General features: G+C 39.6%; 1 protein-coding gene and 1 pseudogene across 3 annotated transcripts in view; one reads left to right on the plus strand and one right to left on the minus strand.

Moving 5' to 3' along the window:
* Positions 1–5,074: 5,074 nt before the first annotated feature.
* LOC101346951 (polycomb group RING finger protein 5 pseudogene) lies at positions 5,075–11,221 on the minus strand (annotated as a pseudogene).
* Positions 11,222–13,410: 2,189 nt separating this feature from the next.
* The window catches only part of LOC101361469 (solute carrier family 2, facilitated glucose transporter member 3), a 13,380-nt gene continuing 3,936 nt past the window's right edge, over positions 13,411–22,854 (plus strand). Inside the window, exons 1-8 of one of the 3 annotated variants that reach the window (XM_004387252.2) lie at positions 13,411–13,611; positions 15,260–15,352; positions 16,515–16,675; positions 18,473–18,713; positions 18,966–19,128; positions 19,463–19,650; positions 22,219–22,323; positions 22,692–22,793. In XM_004387252.2, coding sequence (XP_004387309.1) covers positions 13,597–13,611; positions 15,260–15,352; positions 16,515–16,675; positions 18,473–18,713; positions 18,966–19,128; positions 19,463–19,650; positions 22,219–22,323; positions 22,692–22,793 — 1,068 coding nt within the window. In that variant the 5' untranslated portion in view covers positions 13,411–13,596. The remainder of the gene's footprint in view (positions 13,612–15,259; positions 15,353–16,514; positions 16,676–18,472; positions 18,714–18,965; positions 19,129–19,462; positions 19,651–22,218; positions 22,324–22,691; positions 22,794–22,854) is intronic. The other 2 variants (XM_023741531.1, XM_023741532.1) reach the window with 2 other exon arrangements.

The raw sequence follows: 22,854 nt of genomic DNA on the forward strand, positions 1-22,854 counted from the left end.
ATAAGAACACTGTATTTATTATACAATGACCAGATGCCCCAGATTTACCAGGACAATCCTGATTTCAATATTTTGTCCCAGCTTCAGACCAGGTAGAATGATTTTAATTTGCAACATGTGAGCATGATGAATTTGAGGTTGTAGTCTTCCAGTACTGCTACATTATGTGTTAAAGGATAGTTCTACAGGCCTGTAGAGTAGAGTAAAGGAAAACCCTGTTCTCACTTTCCTTCGCTCTGTTGCCCATGTGCTGGTGGGCTAGGAGCTGTGGTGGGCCACAGGATATGGGAAAGTAAAATCACCAAAAGGAGTGATGATCAGTGATCTCATAATAAATCTGGATGTTAATTTATGTGCCTCAGGACATCCATTTGGGAACTACACACCAACGTCTGAGATCAGACTTTCATCCACTCGCTACCCTCTTTAATAATTACTGGAGCCCTGGTGGGACAGTGGTTAAGAGCTATGGCTACTAACCAAAAGGATGACTGTTCGAATCCACCACCCACTCCTTGGAAACCTATGGGGCAGTTCTGCTCTGTCCTATAGGGTCACTATGAGTCGGAATCGACTTACAGCCTAGGAAACTTCATGGGGGCACTTCTGCTCTGTCACTTAGGGTCACTAAGAGTCAAAATCAACTCAACAGCACACCACAATCGACTTGACCACAACAGGTTTCGGATTTAATAATTACTAGTGATTGGAATGAGAAAGTTGGAAACAAAGATGAAGGATTAGTAGTTGGAAAATATGGCTTTGGTGATAGAAACGATGCCAGAGATTGCAAGATAGAATTTTGCAAGACCAATGACTTATTCATTGCAAATATCTTTTTTCAACAACATAAACTGCAGCTATACACGTGGAAAACACAGGAATCAAATCAACTACATCTGTGGAAAGAGACGATGGAAAAGTTCAATATCACCAGTCAGAACAAGGCCAAGGGCCAACTGCTGAGTAGACCACCAATTGCTCATATGCAAGTTTAAGTTGAAGCTGGAGAAAATTAAAACAAGTCCACGAGAACCAATATATGACCTTGAGTATTAAAAAAAAAACTTACTTGTTGCTGTCAAGTCGTTTCCAACCTATAGTGACTCTGTAAGACGGAGTAGAACTGCCCTGTAGGGTTTCCAAGGAGTAGCTGGTGGATTCGAACTGCCGACATTTTGGTTAGCAGCCAAACACTTAACCACTGCACCACCAGGGCTCCAACCTTGAGCATATACCTCCTGAATTTGAAGACCATCTCAAGAATAGATTTGACCCACGGAACATTAATGACTGGAGACCAAAAGAATTGTGGGATGACATCAAGGACACTATCCATGAAGAAAGGAAAAGGTCATTAAAAACACAGGAAAGAAAAAAAAAAAGACCAAAATGAATGTCAGAAGAGACTCTGAAACGTGCTCTTGAAAAGACAGGAAAGAAAAAAAAAGACCAAAATGAATGTCAGAAGAGACTCTGAAACTTGCTCTTGAAAGTAGAGTAGCTAAAGCAAATGGAAGAAATGATGAAGTAAAAGAGCTGAACGGAAGATTTCAAAGGGTGGCTTGAGAAGACAAAGTAAAATATAATAATGAAATATGCAAAGACCTACAGTTAGAAAACCAAAAGGAAAGAACACGCTTTGTAAAGATTACAGCTCCCATACAAAATAGTTTCAAGACATAATTATTTGTTTCTTGTACTCTATTTAAACAAGAATTTAAAAAATAGTACGTATGTGAAAACTGCAACACCACAAAGACTGAGCCACTTTACTAGTGTAATCACACACAACAGTCTTGGAACAGGCAAGCAAAATATTCAGAAAATTAAATCATAGCTGCACACCTAAGTGATTTCAACTATTATTTACACACTGTGTCACAAATACCTTATGCAGACAGTTCAGTAGCAGCATGGCACTTGGTTTGCTCTTAATAGAAAAAACATAGATGCAACAATTTAGAGACAAACAATGGCCTTGCCTGCTGAAAATCTGTTTATGTCCCTCTAATCCACACACTGTTCATGGTGTAATCTGTTGATGAGTAAACAAAAGTGCAGGATTAATCTCAGTGGGATCTAGGCCCTTTAAACCAAAAACACCAAACCCATTGCCATCAAGTCGATTCCAACTCATAGCAACCTTATATGACAAAGGAGAACTACCCATAGGGTTTCCAAGGCTGTAATCTTTATGGATGGGCCCTGGTGGTGCAGTAGTTAAGCATTTGGCTGCTAACTGAAAAGTCAGTAGTTCAAATCCATCAGCCACTCCTTGGAAACCCTATGGGGCAGTTCTCTCTGTCCTATGGGGTTGCTATGAGTTGGAATCAACTGGACAGCAATGGGTAATCTTTATGGAAGACGACTGCCACATCTTTCTCCCATGGAGTGGCAGATGGGTTCAAACCATCAACCTTTTGGTTAGCAGCCAAGCACCTTAGCCATTGCACCAGATCTAACAAAAATCAATTCTTAGTTAATACTGCAATTTCATAAGGAACCCTGGTCACAGAATAGTTAAGCGCTTGGCTGCTAACGAAAAGATGGGTGGTTCAAACCCGCCAGTGACTCCACAGGAGAAAAGGCCTGATGATCTGCTCCCTGGTGATCTACTCCTCTAAAACTTACAGCCTAGGAAACCTCATGGGGGCACTTCTGCTCTGTCACATAGAGTCACTAACAGTCAAAATCAACTCAATAGCACACCACAACAACTACAATACCATGGGGTATGATTGAAGGAGACTTGCGAAGCTGAGCTGTTCAGACACTGAAAGTTTTCACCTCTTAGTCACAGTTTTAGGATTCCCTGGGGGTCGCTGTGAGTCAGAATCCACTTGATGCCAACTGGTTTGTTTTTTGTTTTTTTTTGTTTTTTTTGGGGGTGTGCAAACAGTTAAGCCCTCAGCTACTAGACGAAAGATTGGTGGTTTGAACCTACTCAAAGGCACCTTGGGAGACAGGCCTGGTGATCTGCTTCCGAAAAGTCACAGCCTTGAAAACCCTATGGTCCTTCTTTTTTGTCTATTTTACTCTGCACACGTGGGGTCACCGTGAATTAACATCGACTGGATGGCAACTAACAACAACAGTCATCATCTTGTCTTTTGTTTCTTTTTTTAAAGGCACTGGATTTTTTTAGTACACATACATACATAATGTACATCTAGAAGGATGCACAAATCATAATAGTACACGATGATTGTTACAAAGAGAACACACATTTATAATTAGCAAGACCAAGAAAAGACCATCATGAGCATCCCAGAAGCTCCCCTTCTAGTCACTGTTTTCCCCAAGGGTACCTACTCTCCTTACTTATACCATAGATTAGTTTCCCTGTTTTTGAAATTTATATAAACTGAATTATATGGCATGATCCCTATCATGTCTGGATACCTTCTCTAAATATTATGTTTATGAAATTTGATCCATATTGGTATTTTAGCTCATTTCTTCTCATTGCTCTCTAGTATTCCATTGTGTGAATATTGTACGATTTATTTATCTATTCTACGGTTGATGTTCCTTCTGTCGTATGTAGGGTCACTATGACTTGAAACCGACTCCACAGCACCTAACAACAACTGTTGATGAGTGGTGGGTTACTTTCATGTTTTTGGCAATACCTGATAGGGCTTCCATGAACATACTTGTACATGTTTTTGGTAAATGTATGCATTCATGTTGAGCATGTATACCTAGTAGTGAAATTGCTGTGTCATAGAACATATATGTGTTTACCTTTAGTATATATTGACAGTAGGGTTGGTTCGAGTTGAAATGGGCTTGATGGCAGCAGGGTTTTCTAAAGTGGTTGTACCAGTTGACATTCCCATGTGCAGTAGATGAGTGTTTGGTTTATTCCACATGGTCAGCAACACTTTATATTTTTCATCTTTTTTATTTATGTAATCCAGTGAGTATGTAACACCAGTTGATGAAAGCATTTAGGCAGCTAGGAATATAAGGAAGCTTCCTTAATCTGACAAAGAGTGTCTGCAAAAATCCTACAGCAAATGCCATACTTAATAGTGAAATATTGAAACCTTCCCCTCTGAGATTGGGAATGTGACCTGGATGCCCACCGTCACCTCTTGTACTCAACACTGTATAGGAGGTCCTAGTCAGGACAATAAGTAAGGACAAAGAAAAGGAATAAGGACAAGAAAGGAATTAGTAGAACTGTCATTATTGACAGATAACATGACTGTGTATGTAAAATATCTAAAAGAATATGGGAAAAAATATAGGATTTAGTAAGTAAATTTAGTGAGGTTGCTGGATAAAAAGTCAAGATACAAAAATCAATTTTATTTTTACATACCAGCAACAACCAAACGATTTTGATTGCCAGTGCATTGATTCTATAGATCAATTGGGGACAAGTGATATTTTAATAGTATTCAGGTTTCTGATCCGTGAGCTTGGTGTAAATCCCTATTATTTAGTTCATTACTGTTTTCAGTAATGTCTTAGAGTTTTCATTGTACATATTTTGCACATGTTTTGTTAAGTTATTCCAGTTTCATACTCTTTGATGCTATTACTGTTTCTGTTTGGTTTGTTTCCAATTTCCTGTTGTTCATTGCTATAATATAGAAATACAACTGAATTATGTATGTTGAACTTGTATCCTGCATCTTTGCTTAACTGCCTTTTCTAAAAAAAAATTTATTGTATTTTAGGTGAAAGTTTACAGCACAAATTAGTTTTTCATACAAAAATTTATATACAAATTGTTTTGGACATTGGTTACAATCCTTGCAATGCGTCAGCACTCTCCCCCTGTCCCTTTCCACCCTGTGTTCTCCATGTCCATTCGTCCAGTTTTCCTGTCCCTTCCTGCCTTCTCATCTTTACTTTTAGGCTGGTATTGCCCATCTGGTCTTGTATACTTAATTGAACTAAGAAGCACGTTCCTCACATGTGTTATTGTTTATTTTATAGACCTGTCTAATCATTGGCTGAAAGTTGGGAGTGGCTTCAGTTCTGAGTTAGCAGGGTGTTCGGGGGTCATAGTCTCGGGGGTTCCTCCAGTCTCTGTCAGACCAGTAAGTCTGCTCTTTTACCATTTTGTCTTTTAGATTAATTCCATAGTATGTTCCTTCCCCATAGTTTCACCGTTGCACAGCACATGCAGCTTATAAGGACTTGGAAGTTTGAGTTTTAAACTTAGAAATTTTATAATCGTTCCCAGTTACACAGGTAGAACATTTAATGAATTTCTTCATTAAACCCTTTTCCACATTGTCCATTGTTATGTAAACAATCTAGACAATTTTGGAGTCACTTCTGTGATTGTCTTTACCATCTTGATTTTCATCACCTTTCTCATCTACTTTAGATTTGTCAACCTTTGAAGTATCATATTGTCCATTTTCTTGAGGCCCATTTTTCTTCAAAAATTCAGATTCATGCTCAAATTATTATTCTTGTAGTCCAGGAATCAGTTTAAATATAATGTCCTCTAGTTTATTATCCAACCTCAGTATTTCTAATGGATTTGTCTCTTAAACATGGTTGCCACACCTTAGACAATCATTGCTATCTTCAAAGTATTGGACAATACAAGTCTTAGAGAACATATGGAGGCAGTCTGTCACCATAGTTGGCTTGATCAGATACCCTTTACAGATATAGCAGGTGAGGTACAGATTGAAATTTTTCGCCAAATGTTTCGCTTTGTGGTTAGTTAAGACTGGCTTTAGTATTTAGTAGTTCAGGCAAAGAGGGTATTGTTGTTGCTGTTAGGTGCCATGAAGTAGGTTCCAACTCATAGCGACCCTGTGTACAACAGAACGAAACACTGCCTGGCCCTGCACCATCCTCGCAATCATTGCTGTTTGATCCCATTGTTGCAGCCACTGAGTCAATCCATTTCGTTAAGGGTCTTCCTCTTTTTCAATGACCCTCTACTTTACCAAGTATGATGTCCTTCTCCAGGGAATGGTACCTCCTGATAACGTGTCCAGAGTATGTGAGACAAACTCTCGCCATTCTCGCTTCCAAGGAACACTCTGGTTGTACTTCTTCTAAGACAGATTTGTTCATGCTTCCAAAAGTCCATGGTACATTCAACATTCTTCGCCAACACCATAATTCAAAGGCATCAACTTCTTCTGTCTTCTTATTCATTGTCCAGCTTTCACATGTATATGAGGCAATTGAAAATACCATGACTTGGCTCAGGCACACCTTAGTCCTCAAAGTGACATCTTTGCTTGTCAACACTTTAAAGAGATGTTTTGCAGAAGATTTTCCCAATGTAGTACGTCTTTTGATTTCTTGACTGCTGCTTCCATGGGTGATGATTGTGGATCCAAGTAAAATGAAATCCTTAACAACTTCAATATTTTCTCCGTTTATCATGATGTTGCTTATTGGTCCAGTTGTGAGGATTTTTGTTTTCTTTATGTTGAGGTGTAATCCACACTGAAGGCTGTAGGCTTTGATCTTCATCAGTAAGTGCTTCAAGTTCTCTTAGCATTCAGCAAACAAGGTTGTGCCATCTGCATATTACTGCATATTACAGGTTGTTAATGGGTCTTCCTCCAATCCTTCATATAGTCCTTCTTCATATTGTCCAGTTTCTTGGATTATTTGCTCAGCATACAGATTAAGTAAGTATGGTGAAAGAATACAACCCTGACACACACCTTTCCTGACTTTAAAACACGCAGTAATCCCTTGTTCTGTTCAAACTACTGCATCTTGGTCTATCTACAGGTTCCGCATGAGCACAATTATGTGTTCTGAAATTCCCATTCTTCAAAATGTTATCCATAGCTTGCTATGATCTACACAGTCGAATGCCTTTGTGCAGTCAATAAAACACATGTAAACATCTTTCTGGTATTCTCTGCTTTCAGCCAAGATCTATCTGACATTAACAGTGATATCCCTCATTCCATGTCCTCTTCTGAATCTGGCTTGAATTTCTGGCAGTTCCCTGTTGATATACTGCTGCAACAGTTTTTGTATTATCTTAAGCAAAATTTTACTTGCGCGTGATATTAATGATATTGTTCGATACTTTCTGCATTCTGTTGGATCACCTTTCTTTGGAATGGACACAGATATGGATTTCTTCCAGTCAGTTGGCCAGGTAGCTGTCTTCCAAATTTCTTGGCATGATGACTGAGCACCTCCAGTGCTGCATCTGTTTGTTGAAACACCTCAACTGGTATTTCGTCAATTCCTGGAGCCTTGTTTTTCACCAATGCCTTCCGTGCAGCTTGCCGTCTTCCTTCAATACTATCAGTTCTTGATCATACGCTACCTCCTGAAATGGTTGAAAGTCAGCCAATTCTTTTTGGTACAGTGACTCTGTGTATTCCTTCCGTTTTCTTTTGATGCTTCCTGCGTCGTTCAGTATTTTGCCCATAGAACCCTTCAATATTGCAAGTTGAGGCTTGAATTTTTTCCTCAGTTCTTTCAGCTTGAGAAATGCCAAGCGTGTCTTGCCTTTTGGTTTTCTAACTCCAGGTCTTTGCACATTTCATTATAATACTTTGTCTTCTCTAGATGCCTTTGAAATCTTCTGTTCAGCTCTATTACTTCATCATTTCTTCCTTTTGCTTTAGCTACTCTACATTCAAGAGCAAGTTTTAGAGTCTCTTCTGACATCCATTAACCACTGCACCAGCAGGGCCCCTCCACAGGTAAAGGGTTAGGATTTCAATCTAGGGTTAATGTACTCACTAGTGGAGCCCTGGTGGCATAGTGGTTAAAAGCTCAGCTGCTAACAAAAAGGTCATCAGTTCCAATCCACCCTTGCCCCTTTGAAACCCTATGGGGAAGTTCTACTCCGATAGGGTTGCTATGAGTTGGATTTTTTTTTAATTTTTTTTATGGTACTCACTAGCCTTGCTTCCACTGCCAACCTTATTTCTGTTTTTGTGGCCAGTAAAAATATGACTCTATTAGTCCTCTTTTTTAGCCAAATGCTTTAGTGGGAATTCAATTATTGATATATTTTAGTGAGCTCATTTGTTCATTCATTCTGCATACTCCTCCTATTATGTGAAGTGCCTGGGAACAGAGATGAACACAAAATCCCAGCCCTTAAGGGATTCGCATGTGAATTGAGGAGACAAAGAAGACAGTTAAATTACACAGGATGCAATGGAAGCAGACAATCAAGGAAAGTTCTTAGAAGAGGTAACTCTTCAGTTAAAATTTGAAGGAGTTCCTACTTGTATTCTACTGTCTGTATCCTGCATCCCCTTGAAAGGCTTTCACTGGGTGTTTCATCGACCTGCAACTTCCACATACTTCCACAGGCAACCCAACACTGATCAGCCAGCTTATATTAGGATCCTATCCTGGGCCAGACAGAAATAACCAACCCAGATCATGCTCCCAAGGAATTCCAACCTAGCTATCTAGAATTGAAAATAGATAATGGACCACAACTACCACAACCTCCTCCAGACTGAGCCCAGAACAACTAGGTGGTGCCCACTTACAACTACTGGCTGCTTTGACAGGCATCACAATAGAAGTTCCCGGACAGAGCACGAGAAAAATGTAGAACAAAATTCAGGTTCACAAAAAAAAAAAAAAAAAAAAGACCAGACTTGCTGGTCTGACAAAGATTGGAGAAATCTCATGAGTATGGCCCCCGGACACCCTTTTAACTCAGTAGTGAAGTCACTCCCAGGATTCACCCTTCAGCCAAAGATTAGACACGTCTATAGGGCAAACAATAAGATGTGAGGAACGTGCTTCATAGTTCAGTCATGTAAGTGACATGAAATGAGCATACCAGCCCAAAAACAAAGACGAGAAGGCAGGAAGAGACAGGAAAACGGGACAAATGGAAACAAGGAACTGGGGTGGAGAAGGGGTTGGCAACCAACGTCATAGAATAATTTGCGTATTAATTGTTTAATGAGAAATTAGTTTGTTCTGTAAACTTTCACCTAAAAAAATCCCGTCGCCGTCGAGTTGATTCTGACTCAGAGTGACCTTATAGGACAAAGTAGAATTGTCCCATAGGGTTTCTGAGGAGGGGCTGGTGGATTCAAACTACTAACCTTTTGGTTAGCAGCCGAGCTCTCACCCACTGTAACACCACCAGGGCACCACTTTCACTTAAAGCACAATAAAAAAAATAAAATAAAATTGAAGACAGGATTATTAAGTATGGAAAGACATGCATAATCTTTAGACGGTTTGCTTTGGCTGGGAGGATTTTGCATTTGAATTAACCCTTGAAGGATGGTGTTATGGATTGAATTGTGTCTCCCAAAAATGTTTCAACTTGGCTAGGACGTGATTCCCAGTATTGTGTGATTGTCAACCATTTTGTCATCTGATGTGATTTTCCTATGTATGATGTTAGTGAGTTTACCTGTGTTTTATTTCCTCTATGATGTTAGTGAGGCAGGATTTGAGGCAGTTATGTTAATGTTATGTTAATGAGACAGGACTCAATCTACAAGATTAGGTTGTATTTTGAGTCAATCTCTTTCGAGATATAAAAGAGAGAAGCAAGCAGAGAGACATGGGGACCTCATACCACCGAGAAACTAGTGCCAGGAGCAGAGTGCGTCCTTTGAACTCAGGATCCCTACACTGAGAAGCTCCTAGTCCAGGGAAAAGACTGATGACAAGGACCTTCCTCCAGAGCCAACAAAGAGAGAAGACTTTCCCCTGAAGCTGATCTGAATTTGGACTTCTAGCCTACTATACTGTGAAAGCATAAATTTCTGTTTGTTGAAGCCATCCACTTATGGTATTTCTGTTATAGCGGCGCTAGATAACTAAGACAGATGAGAAAAATTTTTTTGCAGGCAGGGATGAAACAGTTTTTTGTTTTTGTTTTGTTTTGTTTTAAAGCTGAGACAATAGCAGAGTAAAAACTGTAAGGCAGGAAATGAGACCTGTTTGAAAAATTGATAAATAAGTTAGTTTGGTTGGGTAAAGGGTAGATATACTTCTAAATTATTATTATTATTTGGTTGTATATTATGGAGCCCTGGTGGCATAGTGGTTAAGCGCTACAGCTGCTAACCAAAAGGCTAGCAGTTTGAATCCACCAGCCGTTCCTTGGAAACCCTGTGGGGCAGTTCTACTCTGTCCTATAGAGTTGCTATGAATCGGAGTCGACTAGATGGCAATGGGTTTGGCTTTTTTTTTTTTTTTGGTTTTTATATTCTATATAAGATTGGAATAATAGGTTAGGGCCATACTAAGGAATCAAGACCTGCATTGTCCAGTATAGTAGCCACTAGTCACATGTGGGTATTGAGCACTTGAAATGTGGCTTGTGGGACTGAGGAACTGAATTGTTAATTTTATTCCATTTGAATCCATTTAATATCATATTTAAAAAACTGAAGCAATAGAAAATATTTTTTCTGTTAAACATAACTTTATTGTTTTAATGGAAATACATTTTACTTTAATGGTTAAAATTTTAGTGTCCCAATTGAGATGTGCTGTAAGTGTAAAATACATACTGGATTTCAAAGACCTAGTACAAAAAAAACGTAAAATGTATCACTAATAATTTTTATATTGATTACATGTTGAAATTAGACTATTTTGGATATACTAGGTTAAATAAAATATAATATTAAAATTAACCCATTGATTTTAATTTTTTTTTTTAATGAGGCTACTGGAAAATTTTAAATTATCTATGTGGCCCACATTATATTTATATTGGACAGTGCTGGTCTAGACTTTATTCAGTAGCCTTTGAAGGTTTTTGATTAGAAGATTGATATGATTACAATTTTGATTTAGGGTAATTCATCCAGCACTGGAGGGGGATGGATTAAATTTTGAAGGAAAGATTGGTGGAGGGGAACACTTTAGAAAATGATAAAGATCCATGAGCTGGGATTAGGTCCTTTGGAATTATTTGTAATGAAGAACGGTTGAACCCAGTTTAGGCAGGAAAATCAACATTTCTCAAATTATTTCTTTCTTCACCCTGAGGGCTTATTTTCTACAGTGTTTTCAGATTCAAATGAATTCTGTCCACACCTAGCCAGATTAAGAAAGATTAAAAGATAAACATGTTGTAACAAAAGTTGTCCTTTGTGAGGAATGTTATAAATGCAAGCAGACAGTAGAACTCACTTTGGCCGTCTTTAGAACAGTCACTAGCTTTTTTGTAGGCCTTCAAATGCCATTTCCATTGTTCTGTGAAGGAGGCAATTTCCCCTGTCTTTACCTCAAAGTGCCTAAGGCTCTGCATTCCCTGACTTTAGAGTTTTTGTTTTAAAACTGAGGCAATGTAAAATATTTTTGTTAAACACAACCTTGTTGATTTGGTAAGACTGCATTTCACTTTAACTGTAGAAAATTTAGAGTCTAAAATGGAGATTTTTGTAAGTTTAAAATACACACTGGATTTCAAAGACTTAGTATGGAAAAAGAGAATGTAAAATAATAATTTTCTATTGATTACATGCTAAAATGGTAGTATTTGGGGTATATTAGGTTAAATAAAATATATTAACTAAAATTAATTTCTCTTATTTAACCAGTTTTTAATGTGACTACTAGAAAATTTAATATTACATATGTGTCTCTCATTATGTTTCTATCAGACAGCACTGCTGTACGGGATATTCTTTTTCCTTTGGCTACTAAATTCCTTTCAGTTGCTGTGGTAACTAAAGGGGCCACCAGGTGCAGTGTTTCCTGGAAGGCAAGGGTGGGATGGGGGAGGGGAAGTGTAACATCTGGGAAAGTTTTCTTGTCTGTCACATTTCCCTGGCCCTCAATTCTCAGCTAATTATCTTCTTAGAAAATCTCATTTGGGGAAGTAGACAACGTAATCTGGTTTGTTTTGTCTCTAAGTAATATCAATTTGAATTCTAGACCCTCAACCAAAACCCTAAAAGAAGCTGCACTTCCTCCCGCTCACCATTTAGAAAAATGTTATCCATTTAGGTACCCTGCTTCTTTTACCCTCTTGTACTACAGGGTTGCTAGGCTACATATTAATGGCCCTTAGGAATTTGACCATAGTTATCTCGACTTGATAATATCTCTCGTTTACCCAACTCCTTTAACTACAAACCAAGTTGGTTTACTTTGTTTACTGTCAGACTGGAGCCTCTTCTGTCTCTCCCCTCATTCTTCATCTTTTTTGTCTTTTTTCTACTCATCTCTTTCCATTTTCTGTTATAGACTAGTAATCAGATATTTATCTCACCCTTTTTTCAAGAAATTCACGTCCTTAACTAATAAGATAGCGATAATCTACTCCAGTTGTGTGAGAATCGGTTAGCCTTGTTCTTCTTTTATTTAAGTGGAAAAAGTAAGGGAAATCCGTAAACTCTGTGAGAGCCAAGACTTTTTTGTCCTGCTCACTGATGAATCCCCAGTTTCTTGGAGAGTACCGATACATAGTCTGTGCTCAGCAAATGTTTGTTTAATTGAATTTGATAACTATTGTGTCTCTAGATGCCAGCGGTGGATTAACCAGTAAACACGATATGTACTGGCTTGCATTGAGCAGGGTATGCATGGGTTTAATTGTATGTACTGGCTAACCTGTGGTGGGCAATTTTACGTGGTTTTCACATCTTTGATGTGGTGGACAGGTGAAATTGTGCACTGCAGATTGGTGGGAAGGTAAGCCCGTGCTTACCTTGTTTATAGGATAATCCAGCCCTGCTAGATGCTACAATCCTAACTAGAGGCAAAATGTTGCAGAATGGGTAGAATTCAGTATGGTGAATGCCACATTAAGAAGTTTGGATTGTATCCCATGGGCAGTTGGTTCCTCTCTTTCCAGCGGCCCAGGAGAGTTGGCCTGGCTCCTAGAAATTCAGGTTTCCTTTCTCCTAGGTGAGATTATGCAAATCAGAGCCAAAAACAGGCCAAACTCTCCCTTTACTTTTCTTCTCTCAGAGTGCCTTTCTCTCCCCTTCAAGATTATAAACCCAGCCTCCAACCAAAAAGCAGCTGATGAAACTCTTGGGTTTATAAATTTTTTTTGCTTACACTCCTTCAAACAACCTTAATTCTCTGATAGCAGCATGCACTCGACTTTGCCTTGATAAATAGCATTTATCCTCATCTGTCTGTAGGTTGATTCAATCCTGAGCAGAAGCGACAGCCAAAATAAAGAACTGTATTTGCTCTACCTCCAGGCTCTTCTGGTAGCATTTTGTCTGTGAAACTAAGAGGTTGCTATTAGAAGCAAAGAAGAGTAAAGATGAAAGCTGGCAGGATGTGGTTTCAAAAGGAGGGGAGGGAGGGGCGGGAGGGGCGAGAGGGGAGGGAGTTACTGCTTGCTTCGGGAGAAAAAGAGTACCCACATTTGAGGTCACAAAATTCCGAGAGGTCACAAGATTATTTGCGGGCGGGGAGTAGGGGGGGGCTGAGGGGCTTGACTCCCTTCGTAGCTCCACCCCTTGCAGAAAGTATAAATAGGTCACTGGCACATCTCAGCCTGAGATGCTTTACGGGTTGAGGATTGAATATGAGTTAGTGAGGACCTGAAGAAAACTTGCTGCTGAAAAGGACGTTTTGAAGCTTTTTTTGACTGGAGGAGGTGTTTCTGGAATCCCACTTCTAGATCTTTATTGAGGATTCAGAAAGAATTAAATTAGGGCCATGGGGAGAGAGAAGGTAAGAATGATGTAATTACTGGTTATTTTTGTCTGTTTGGGGGACACTTAGAAAGGCAAACCTTAATGGTGATGTCGTGTTCTATTTTCTTCTAAGTCATCCTAAGGCCTGTTCATTTCTCCTTCAGCCTGCAATGCTACAGTTTCATCAGTTCTCTTTGAAGGTTTTATCCAAAAAAGGGCTTGGTCCCTTTCATTTTCGCCTTCCCATCCTAGGGGAAAGTCACCTGGAGAAGTTGTGTGTGTGTCTCAGGTTTATTTTACATTATTATTCGCTACTGAGGATGAAACGATTGAGTGTCCATAGGGTCGGGGGCTGGTTGATTGTGTTGCTTATGAGTGTGGCTCTCAGGTTCATCATGAGGATTTCTTTGGAGGGACCTGGGATTCGTTTGGGGGTGTGCATTAGTGACTTGCCAGCTGTTCTATACCCTCTAGAGTTCTTGGATACTAAGGAGAGAGACTCCCGAGTGACCCTCCTATTGTGGTTATGATTTGAATGCTGGATATATTGATATATCATTGTCTGTTGTGTATGCAGTGTTTGTAGGGAGGAAGATATTTTCACTAAGATAAACTGACTTGAGAATAAAAGAAAACAAGAGAAGGGATGAAAAATGGAAAGTAAAGAACCTTGAGGATAATGAATAATGTGGGGTGGGGGGAAGAAGAGCTTTCTACTAAAGGTAAAAAGGTTAAACAAAAAATTGCTATGCATTGGCTGTAGCCTCGGGTGTTTCTGCCTAGTTGGAACTGGGAGGCCGCAGGCAAGATCAACCCTCGGAGCTGAAGCTCCCAGGCTTAGCTCTGCCTGACCAGAGAGAAAGAAGGAGTTTAAGGTAAAAAACGGTGGACAGGGTTGAGAGTGTAGAGATGGCATCAGGCGTAAAAATTGAGCTGCCCTGAGGTGGAAATCTAAGATAAGATAACATCCACTTGGATTATTACTCCCTGCTGGGTAAGAAGGTGTCTGAGTTGCTCCTCACCCCCTTCACTCCCGAAGAAATGTCTTCTATGTGTTGGGTTGGGAGTAAGCATGTGTTCTCCCCCTGCTGGGTGAGGGATAGCAGTACAGTATCCAATATACATAGCAGAAGAGTTTCAAATGGAGCCAGGATGCAGGGAGTAGATACAGCAAATTACATGGTCCAGAGAGGTAACGGACTTTATTAAAGAGTAGCCCAGAATCTTCACATATACCACCACCACCATCACTCAGGACTTCTGTGGAATCTAGGGTGTAGTTGAGATTACACTGGGTCTAGCTGTTTTCAAAATAATCAGTTCTTAGGAATCCTAAGGCTGTCTTTCCCTTGCCCTCCTAGATCTTTGTTATATTCCTGAGCACAATTCTATCATTGCCTTTACCTGGGTCAGTTTTTTAAATGCTTCCAAACTGTCCAACCCAGTTCCTCTTAAACTTCGCAAATTTTCTGGTTACTTTTCCCAAGTTAACTACAAATGCTTTTCTGTGTATCTCCAGATAAGTTGGTAAGTATAACCTATCTGTTCCTTTGTTACTCCCATTCATTACCTAAATTTCACCTAATTCTCATACTATTCATAGTCCAAACTCTCCTACTACATCTCCTTAATTAATCAGAGACAATCATCAAGAGAGTTAAGGATTATACCCCTCCCCCCACCAGGTCACCGCCTCTCTGGTCTTTGCCATCAGCATTGCTACAATCGGCTCTTTCCAGTTTGGCTACAACACTGGAGTCATCAATGCTCCTGAGCTGGTGAGTACTAGACAACTGGAGTTAGAATTTGTAGTAGGGAAGTTACTTTTATTTTAAGTAGAGTTTCAGGAATTCAGAATTGAAGACAAACTTGGTGTCTAGCCTGGCTAGGATGGAGAATATACTGGTGGGGAAGTCTTGTGTCATTTAACCAAAGCAAAAACTCATTTGTTAACTACCCTGAACTGTACCCATTCTTACTTTCACCCTACGATGATACACCCTTAAGGGATAGTTAAGGAGCCCTGGTGGTGCAATAGTTAAGTGCTGGGCTGCTAACCGAAGTGATTTGAACCCACCAGAAGTGGTTTCAACTCACCAGTGGCTCAGATGGAGAAAAGACCTGATCTGCTTTTGTAATGATTACAGCCAAGAAAACCCTACAGGGAAGTTCTACACTGTCACGTAGGGTTGCTATGAGTAAGAGTAAGAGTCGACTGGAGGGCACCTAACAACAAGAGATAGTTACAAATAAGGGAGGGTTGCATCTTAGGAGAAGAGTCCTGGTGGAGTGATTAAGTGCAGCGCTGCTAACCAAAAGGTCAGGTCGGCTCCACAGAAGAAAGATGTAGCAGTCTGCTTCCATAAAGATTTAGAGCCTAGGAAACCCAATGGGGCAGTTCTACTCTGTCGCAGAGGGCCACTGTAAGTGAGAATCTACTCCAGAGCAATGGGTTTGGTTTTTGCCTTTTAGGAGAGGACTGGGGTAGTCACTGAACATCCGTACTGCCACCTACTGGGATTTTCTGGACAAATAAAAAACTACTCTTTTTAGAGCTAGTAACATTAACTCTGGGTCCCTGGGTGGTGCAAATGGTTAAGTGCTCTATTAGCTGAAAGGTTGATAGTTTAAACCCACCTCAGAGGCACCTTAGAAGACAGGCCTGGTGATCTCCTTCTGAAGGGTCACAGCCTTGAAAACCCTCTGGAGCAGTTCTACTCTGCACACATCGCATCTCCATGAGTTGGAATGGACCTGAAGGCAACTAACAAGAACAAACATTAACTTCAGTGTTTTATCTGTCCTTTTCATCCCCATCTATTCATATCTTTGATTCTCTACTTACAAAGTAATTGAAATGCTGTCCTGTTAGGGAGGGTAAGCTCTTGTTCTCATCCAACTGTAACAGTCTCTCCTTCTGCCAACCATTTTATTTTGCAGATCATACGAGACTTTCTCAATTACACTTTGGATATGAGGTTAGATGAACTTCCCTCAGCGATGTTGCTCACTTCCCTCTGGTCCGTGTCTGTGGCTGTCTTCTCTGTCGGTGGTATGATTGGCTCTTTCTCCGTTGGACTGTTTGTCAACCGCTTTGGCAGGTATTGACCAAAAACTGAGTGAAGAAGCAGGTTATACTGGTTGCGTTCAGGACAGGTATTGAGAATTAGGGCAGGGAAGTGATGGTATTTTTGAATAAGAACACCCCAAATTCTAATCAAGGGAAACCTGGTCCACCTGGCACCAAATATGGCTCCTCTTGCTTGGAGCTCTACTATCTTGTGTAGCTTTCACCCAGCCTTTTAGGAGATGGGCCATGTGAATGATTGGCCTTTGCAGTCTAGCTTAGGCTCGTTCAGTTATTCACTAATAAGGTCAGATGTGGAGTTTTCCAGAGACATATTTTATTTACAAGGTCAGAAGCTGTTTGCTTTTATAAATAATTCTGGGATTCCATGCAAGTGATTTCATTATTTTACAAAGCAGGATCCATGGGAAATATTTTATAATCCTTGGTCTATGGCAAATACGGATTATGGCCAAATAACTGATTTTTTTTTTTTTTCTCAGAGAAAGAAAATTGAATCTCCTCACTCTAAGCTAGCTTAATAAAACATGTTACAGGGTAGAATACTTTCAGTAATGACTGGTGAAGGAACCATTTAGTTTGCTAATTACATGTGCTGGAAAGCAAATGGAATTCAAGTTTAAAAAATTAATCAAGCAATCTATTTGATAATGTTTAAATTTTGTTTTGTTTTGTGAGGCTACCTTCTGTTAGTAAAGTTTTAATTGGGACCTCCAGTAACTAATAATGGCTTTCTTCCTATTGTTATTTTATTAGCAAAAGAACCCAATAGAGGAGTGAGGAAACAGAAAGGAATGAAGGAAGTAATTTTTCTCTTAACAGTGGTTCTCCACCTTGGCTGCATGTTTAGGATCTCCTGGGGGAGCTTTTAAAAGTCCCAGTGCCAGGTCATACTGCAAGCCAATTAAATCAGCATCTCTGGGGATGAGAACCATGTATCAGTATTTTTGAAAGCTCCCCAGGAATTCCAGTGGATAACCAAAGTCAAGAATCACTGGTGAAGTATAATGGAGCTGGTTCTTCACAATACCTGTAGTAATTTTTCAGTGTTAATCTTTTATTTCAGCCTTCTATCAGCGATTTCAGTGTCTTTGCCTCTCACATTTACCACTTAAACGCATTAGTTTATTATTTCATAATGGTTATCAACATTAATCATTAATAGCATCACCCCAGTCTAGCCTGGAGAAGGACAGCCAAAGCTGATTATCCTTTTGCATATTATTTTCTGTGATGCAGAAAAACTTGTTTGAAATACTCTATCATCAGTATGTTGGTAATATAAAGCAACTATATTGTATGAAATGTAGTAAGAAGCACAAAAAGACTGAGCACCAGTCCAAAAGTTTCTCTTGAGTGTGTTCATGCACCAACTACATGAGAATTAGGGTTCTCAAACTTTAGCTGGCATCAGAATCACCTGGAGAGCTTTTGAGAAGGTTGCTGGGCCCCACTCCCAGAGTCAGATCTACTGACTCAGGTGGGATAGTTTCTAGCTGCTGCTGCTGTTTTGTGGACTGCTTTGAGAACTACTGGCTTAGGATGCTTGCTAAAATCCTATATTTATAGCTGGGACTCACAGATAATCTTAACCAAGTTCTCTAGGCAAATTTTTTGCATATACAGGTATAAGAGCCATAGATCCTACTTATTCTACCTAGAAACGTTCTGTTGATAAACAGTAGAAAAGAAGAATTAGAGAGAAAGAAGAAAAGATGTATGAACCTGGAGAAGAGCAGAATAAGGAATGAAGGGGAAAGATTTAGGGCCAGTTTTGCTAACCTCACCTGTCTTTGATTTACCCTTACAGGCGCAATTCGATGCTTATTGTCAACATATTGGCTGTTGCTGGTGGCTGTCTTATGGGGTTCTGTAAATTAGCTAAGTCGGTTGAAATGCTGATCCTGGGCCGCTTGATTATTGGCCTCTTCTGCGGACTGTGCACAGGTTTTGTGCCCATGTACATTGGAGAGATATCTCCTACTGCTCTACGGGGTGCCTTTGGCACTCTCAACCAGCTGGGCATCGTCATCGGCATTCTGGTGGCCCAGGTACTCTAGGACTTCTCATGCTTAATGAATGTTAGTTTCATGGCTCATTAAATGAATTAACATAGGTAAAGAAATCAGAAGAATGTCTGGCACATATTCAACCATATTTAAGTTTCAAGTGTTACTATAGCTCACAGTAGTTTAAAAAGCAATCAGGATCAACAATGGAAAAGAATGGATTTTTTTTTTTTTTTTTTTTAATGAATTTGTGACCTTATGGGGTTTATAGCATTCTCTTTGTCTGGTTTCTAGATATTTGGTCTGGAAGTCATCTTTGGGTCTGAAGAGCTGTGGCCTGTGCTGCTGGGGTTCACCATCATTCCAGCTGTCCTACAAAGTGCAGCCCTTCCATTTTGCCCTGAAAGCCCTAGATTCTTGCTCATTAACAGAAAGGAAGAGGAGAATGCCAAGCAGAGTGAGTATCTTTCACATCTTTCCTTTAGGAATTTTAGGGTTGTGGTTTAACGGTGTTGGATGTATTTTTTTTTTGTCATCTTTCCCTGCCTCCCTGCCCCCTCAAAACTAAAGCAAACAGTTTTCTGATTACCCATGAGCCAAAACTTTCAGCTTCTAAAGAGTGAGGTGAGAAGGCAAGTACTGCATGGAAGCTGATTGATCCGCCATATCCAGGCCTCTTTCTTGCTTCATCTTGTGTGGCCGGTTCTGGCTGCTTCCCAGCTATCTTACAGGAAAGATAAATTTGGGACAGCACATTAACTTTATCCTTTCCCCTTTGTTCTTTTCACTAGTCCTCCAACGGTTGCGGGGCACCCAGGATGTGAACCAGGACATCCAAGAAATGAAAGATGAGAGTGCTAGAATGGCCCAGGAAAAGCAAGTCACTGTGCTGGAGCTCTTCAGATCACCCAGCTACAGACAGCCCCTCATGATTGCCGTCATGCTCCAGCTCTCTCAGCAGCTCTCTGGAATTAATGCTGTGAGTATCTACTTTTGTGTCAAAGGTGCCCTATGATATTTCACTTAAAACTGACCACAGAGGTGAGTAGCATCACCTTTTAGTTGTTGCTCCCCTACTCACATATACAGCATCTAAAGTCCCTCACAATGCTTGCTGCATAGCCACCACTCAGAAAAATTATCCAGGTTGATTATTTTCCATGTAGAAAAATAAGAAAACAGATGAAATTAAAATTTTAAATCACCCATAGTTTTGGAACTTATGGTTAACATTTGTTCTCTTCTAGACTTTTTTCAATATGTATGTGTTTCAGATTTGTCTAATATCCATTAATCTTTTTTGACCACTCATTTTTTTTTATTTCCAGTCTTCTTTAACATTGATGTATCTAATGTGATATCATCAATGCGCATGTAAACCATACGAAGTATACCCTAGAATTTATGCATCTCAGTGTTTTTGTTTTTCTAAGACTCTATAGTCTAAAATCAGTGTAAGGTCCTGGAACAGATAGGAAATCAGTTTAAGAAGTCTGGGAGGATGCTGGCAACTTCACTCAGAGCTGGCCTTACCACTATATATTTTTTACAACTAGAATAGTGACTATCGTAATTTAAATTGGGTGGCATTTGGCAGGTAACCCTTGTATTCTATGCAAACATCAGCTTCCTGATTTTGAGTATTGGTCTTGCAAAGAGAGGCTATTCCCACACAGTCTATTGACTCGTAGATAAAATATTCCAACATGAAGAATGTCTTGTACAAATACTGATTCATGCCCTCAGGGTTTTCTGTCAATTTTTGATCAACGTGATTAAATTATTTTGTAACAAAGAATTTTGCAAAATGCTTAGTGCTTAAAATAGTAGTTTAGTCCTTGGACTTTTCTCTTGCCTGACACACCAGAAGGATACACTTGGCATTTGAGATAACAGTGATTCTCATTAGGGGTTGGAGGCTTATATATTAGCACCTGGGAGGAAAGAGAGTTTGAAAAAGTCTCCCAGGTAACAATCTCAAATTTCCTCATTTAAAGAATCATTGGAATGAAATATACGCCCAAGACTTTCAGAGCAATACAGCTGGAACTAGGGAGAGGCAAGTGAGGCACTTTGGTGTGAGTGCATGGTTCTGAGAGTGAGTGTCTCAAATTATGTGCTCCAGGCAGCTCACTTGCCTCACCCTATTCCCAGCCCTGCATAAAAGGATCAGAGAGAGATCACTCTCTGAAAACTGCATATAATAGATGAGCACTCTGCAGGACAGACTGCTTCCACTTCAGGAAATGGTGTGTAAATTCATTTCTTTTAGACTAAGATGTCTCCCAATTTAGTCAGTGAACAGATTCTGCCCTGGGTATGTAGTCTAACTCAGAGTTACCTGAGGCAGTGGTGAGAGGGAGTCTTGATTCTATTGAATCATATCTTGGGTAGGGGCCTGGGAATTGCTTGTTTGTCTCTGAAAGATAAAATCACTTTTGCAATCTACCTTTGAGAAAACAATGTTTTCTAATTTCCCTTAAAAAAGGCAGAAGGGTGGGAGGTTAGATAGTGTTTGTTTTCCTAGCAAAGTAAACTGCTTTTAGGTGAGATGATGTGGAGATTAGCTTAATTTAGCTTGATGGCATTAGATAGCAAGGTAATGTTACTGTAAGAAGTTTGCTTGAAATGTATGTGTATATATTCTTTTTTTAACAGCTTTAAGTAGCTCACCCTTGTTTCTCTCCCAGAGCAGCAGTTTCCAATAAGGATAACACTATAAATCTCAGTTTCAAAAAAGCACAATCTTAATCTTATTTTAGAAAATACAAATATGCATAGTTTCTATTTTAGCTAGTGGGAATTTGACGAGTTGTTTCTTGAGGAGGTAAATCCTAATGTGGAGGCATATATTCATCAAAAACATCCAAGGAATATTGCTATAGAGGCAAGTACTCGGAGCAAAATAATAAATTCCTAAACTGAATCTGAGTGACAGACTGAACTTATGTAATCTAGGTAATGTTCTCTTGCTATCTTGAGGTCTGAGTCCGATATTTTGACATCTCTTTAACTATGGTAGCAGCCTTACACTTTATTTTAGCACAGTATCTAGCAAATAGTAAAAGTTCAAAAATAGTGGCTGGTTTTATTTCCTAAAACAGATGGAAAGGGCTTAGGGCTAGGAATTCTAGGCTAAACTCTGCTTCTGATTAAATGAACACCTCAGTTTCTTCACTATCAAAAGGAAACCTCAATGCTTTGAGGATTTGGGAAAGGGGCCATTGAAAAAGCACTTAGTATGACTTAAAACCTTTATTCAAATTAATAAAGTAGGTATACGAAAGAGTCTAAATGGAGCAATCAGAATAAGCACACTATAAAGGAAAATAGTAGAAATGAATACCTAGAATTGAGAATTAAGAAGAGAATGGAGATGAATGCAGAATATTTGCAAAAAAGGATATTGTAATTAAACAAAGAAACCCTGGGAAGTACACCTCCTTGCCTCCTGACACTTTTGAAGGTTTTGTTTTTGAGTTTATTTATTTTTAACTGGTAGGCACTGCTGATTCAAAGTCGCGTCTCCTTTTGTTTATTGGTTTAGGTATTCTATTACTCAACGGGAATCTTCAAAGATGCAGGTGTGCAAGAGCCAATCTATGCCACCATTGGTGCCGGTGTGGTTAATACTGTCTTCACTGTGGTTTCGGTAAGTTAATTTAATAATTTTGGAGTAAAAAAGAGGAGTTCTTGCTACAGATGTTCAAAGATGGATTGCATGTCCTTCAACCTCCCTACCATCATTTAGTTAAACCTTTTTTGTGGTTGTTTAATTTCTCTTTGGGGAAAAGAAATACACTGAATGATGGGCGTGAGTAGTCTTCACTCTACAAGCAGGTATGGGATGGACGGGAAAGAGAGGCGTAGAAAGGATTGTAGAGGATGCTTTGAACTTAAAGGTGGAGAAAGGGAGATATAACTGTAGCAAGTATCCTCTTAGTAAAGCAGATTCAAGTAGCTCATACAGTATCTTCATGAAAGGGAAAGCAGAAGTTTCATGTTATTTTATTCTTTTAGGTGTTTCTGGTGGAAAAGGCAGGAAGGAGGACTCTACATATGCTCGGCCTTGGAGGGATGGCTGCTTGTTCCCTCCTCATGACTATTTCTTTGTTATTAAAAGTGAGTGCTCTCTGAGTGAAGGAAAGGAGGGAGATTACAGTTGACTGTGATGGGGGTGGGG

The sequence above is a fragment of the Trichechus manatus genome, unplaced genomic scaffold (genome assembly GCF_000243295.1).
Source record: "Trichechus manatus latirostris isolate Lorelei unplaced genomic scaffold, TriManLat1.0 scaffold00182, whole genome shotgun sequence".
Taxonomy (NCBI): domain Eukaryota; kingdom Metazoa; phylum Chordata; class Mammalia; order Sirenia; family Trichechidae; genus Trichechus; species Trichechus manatus.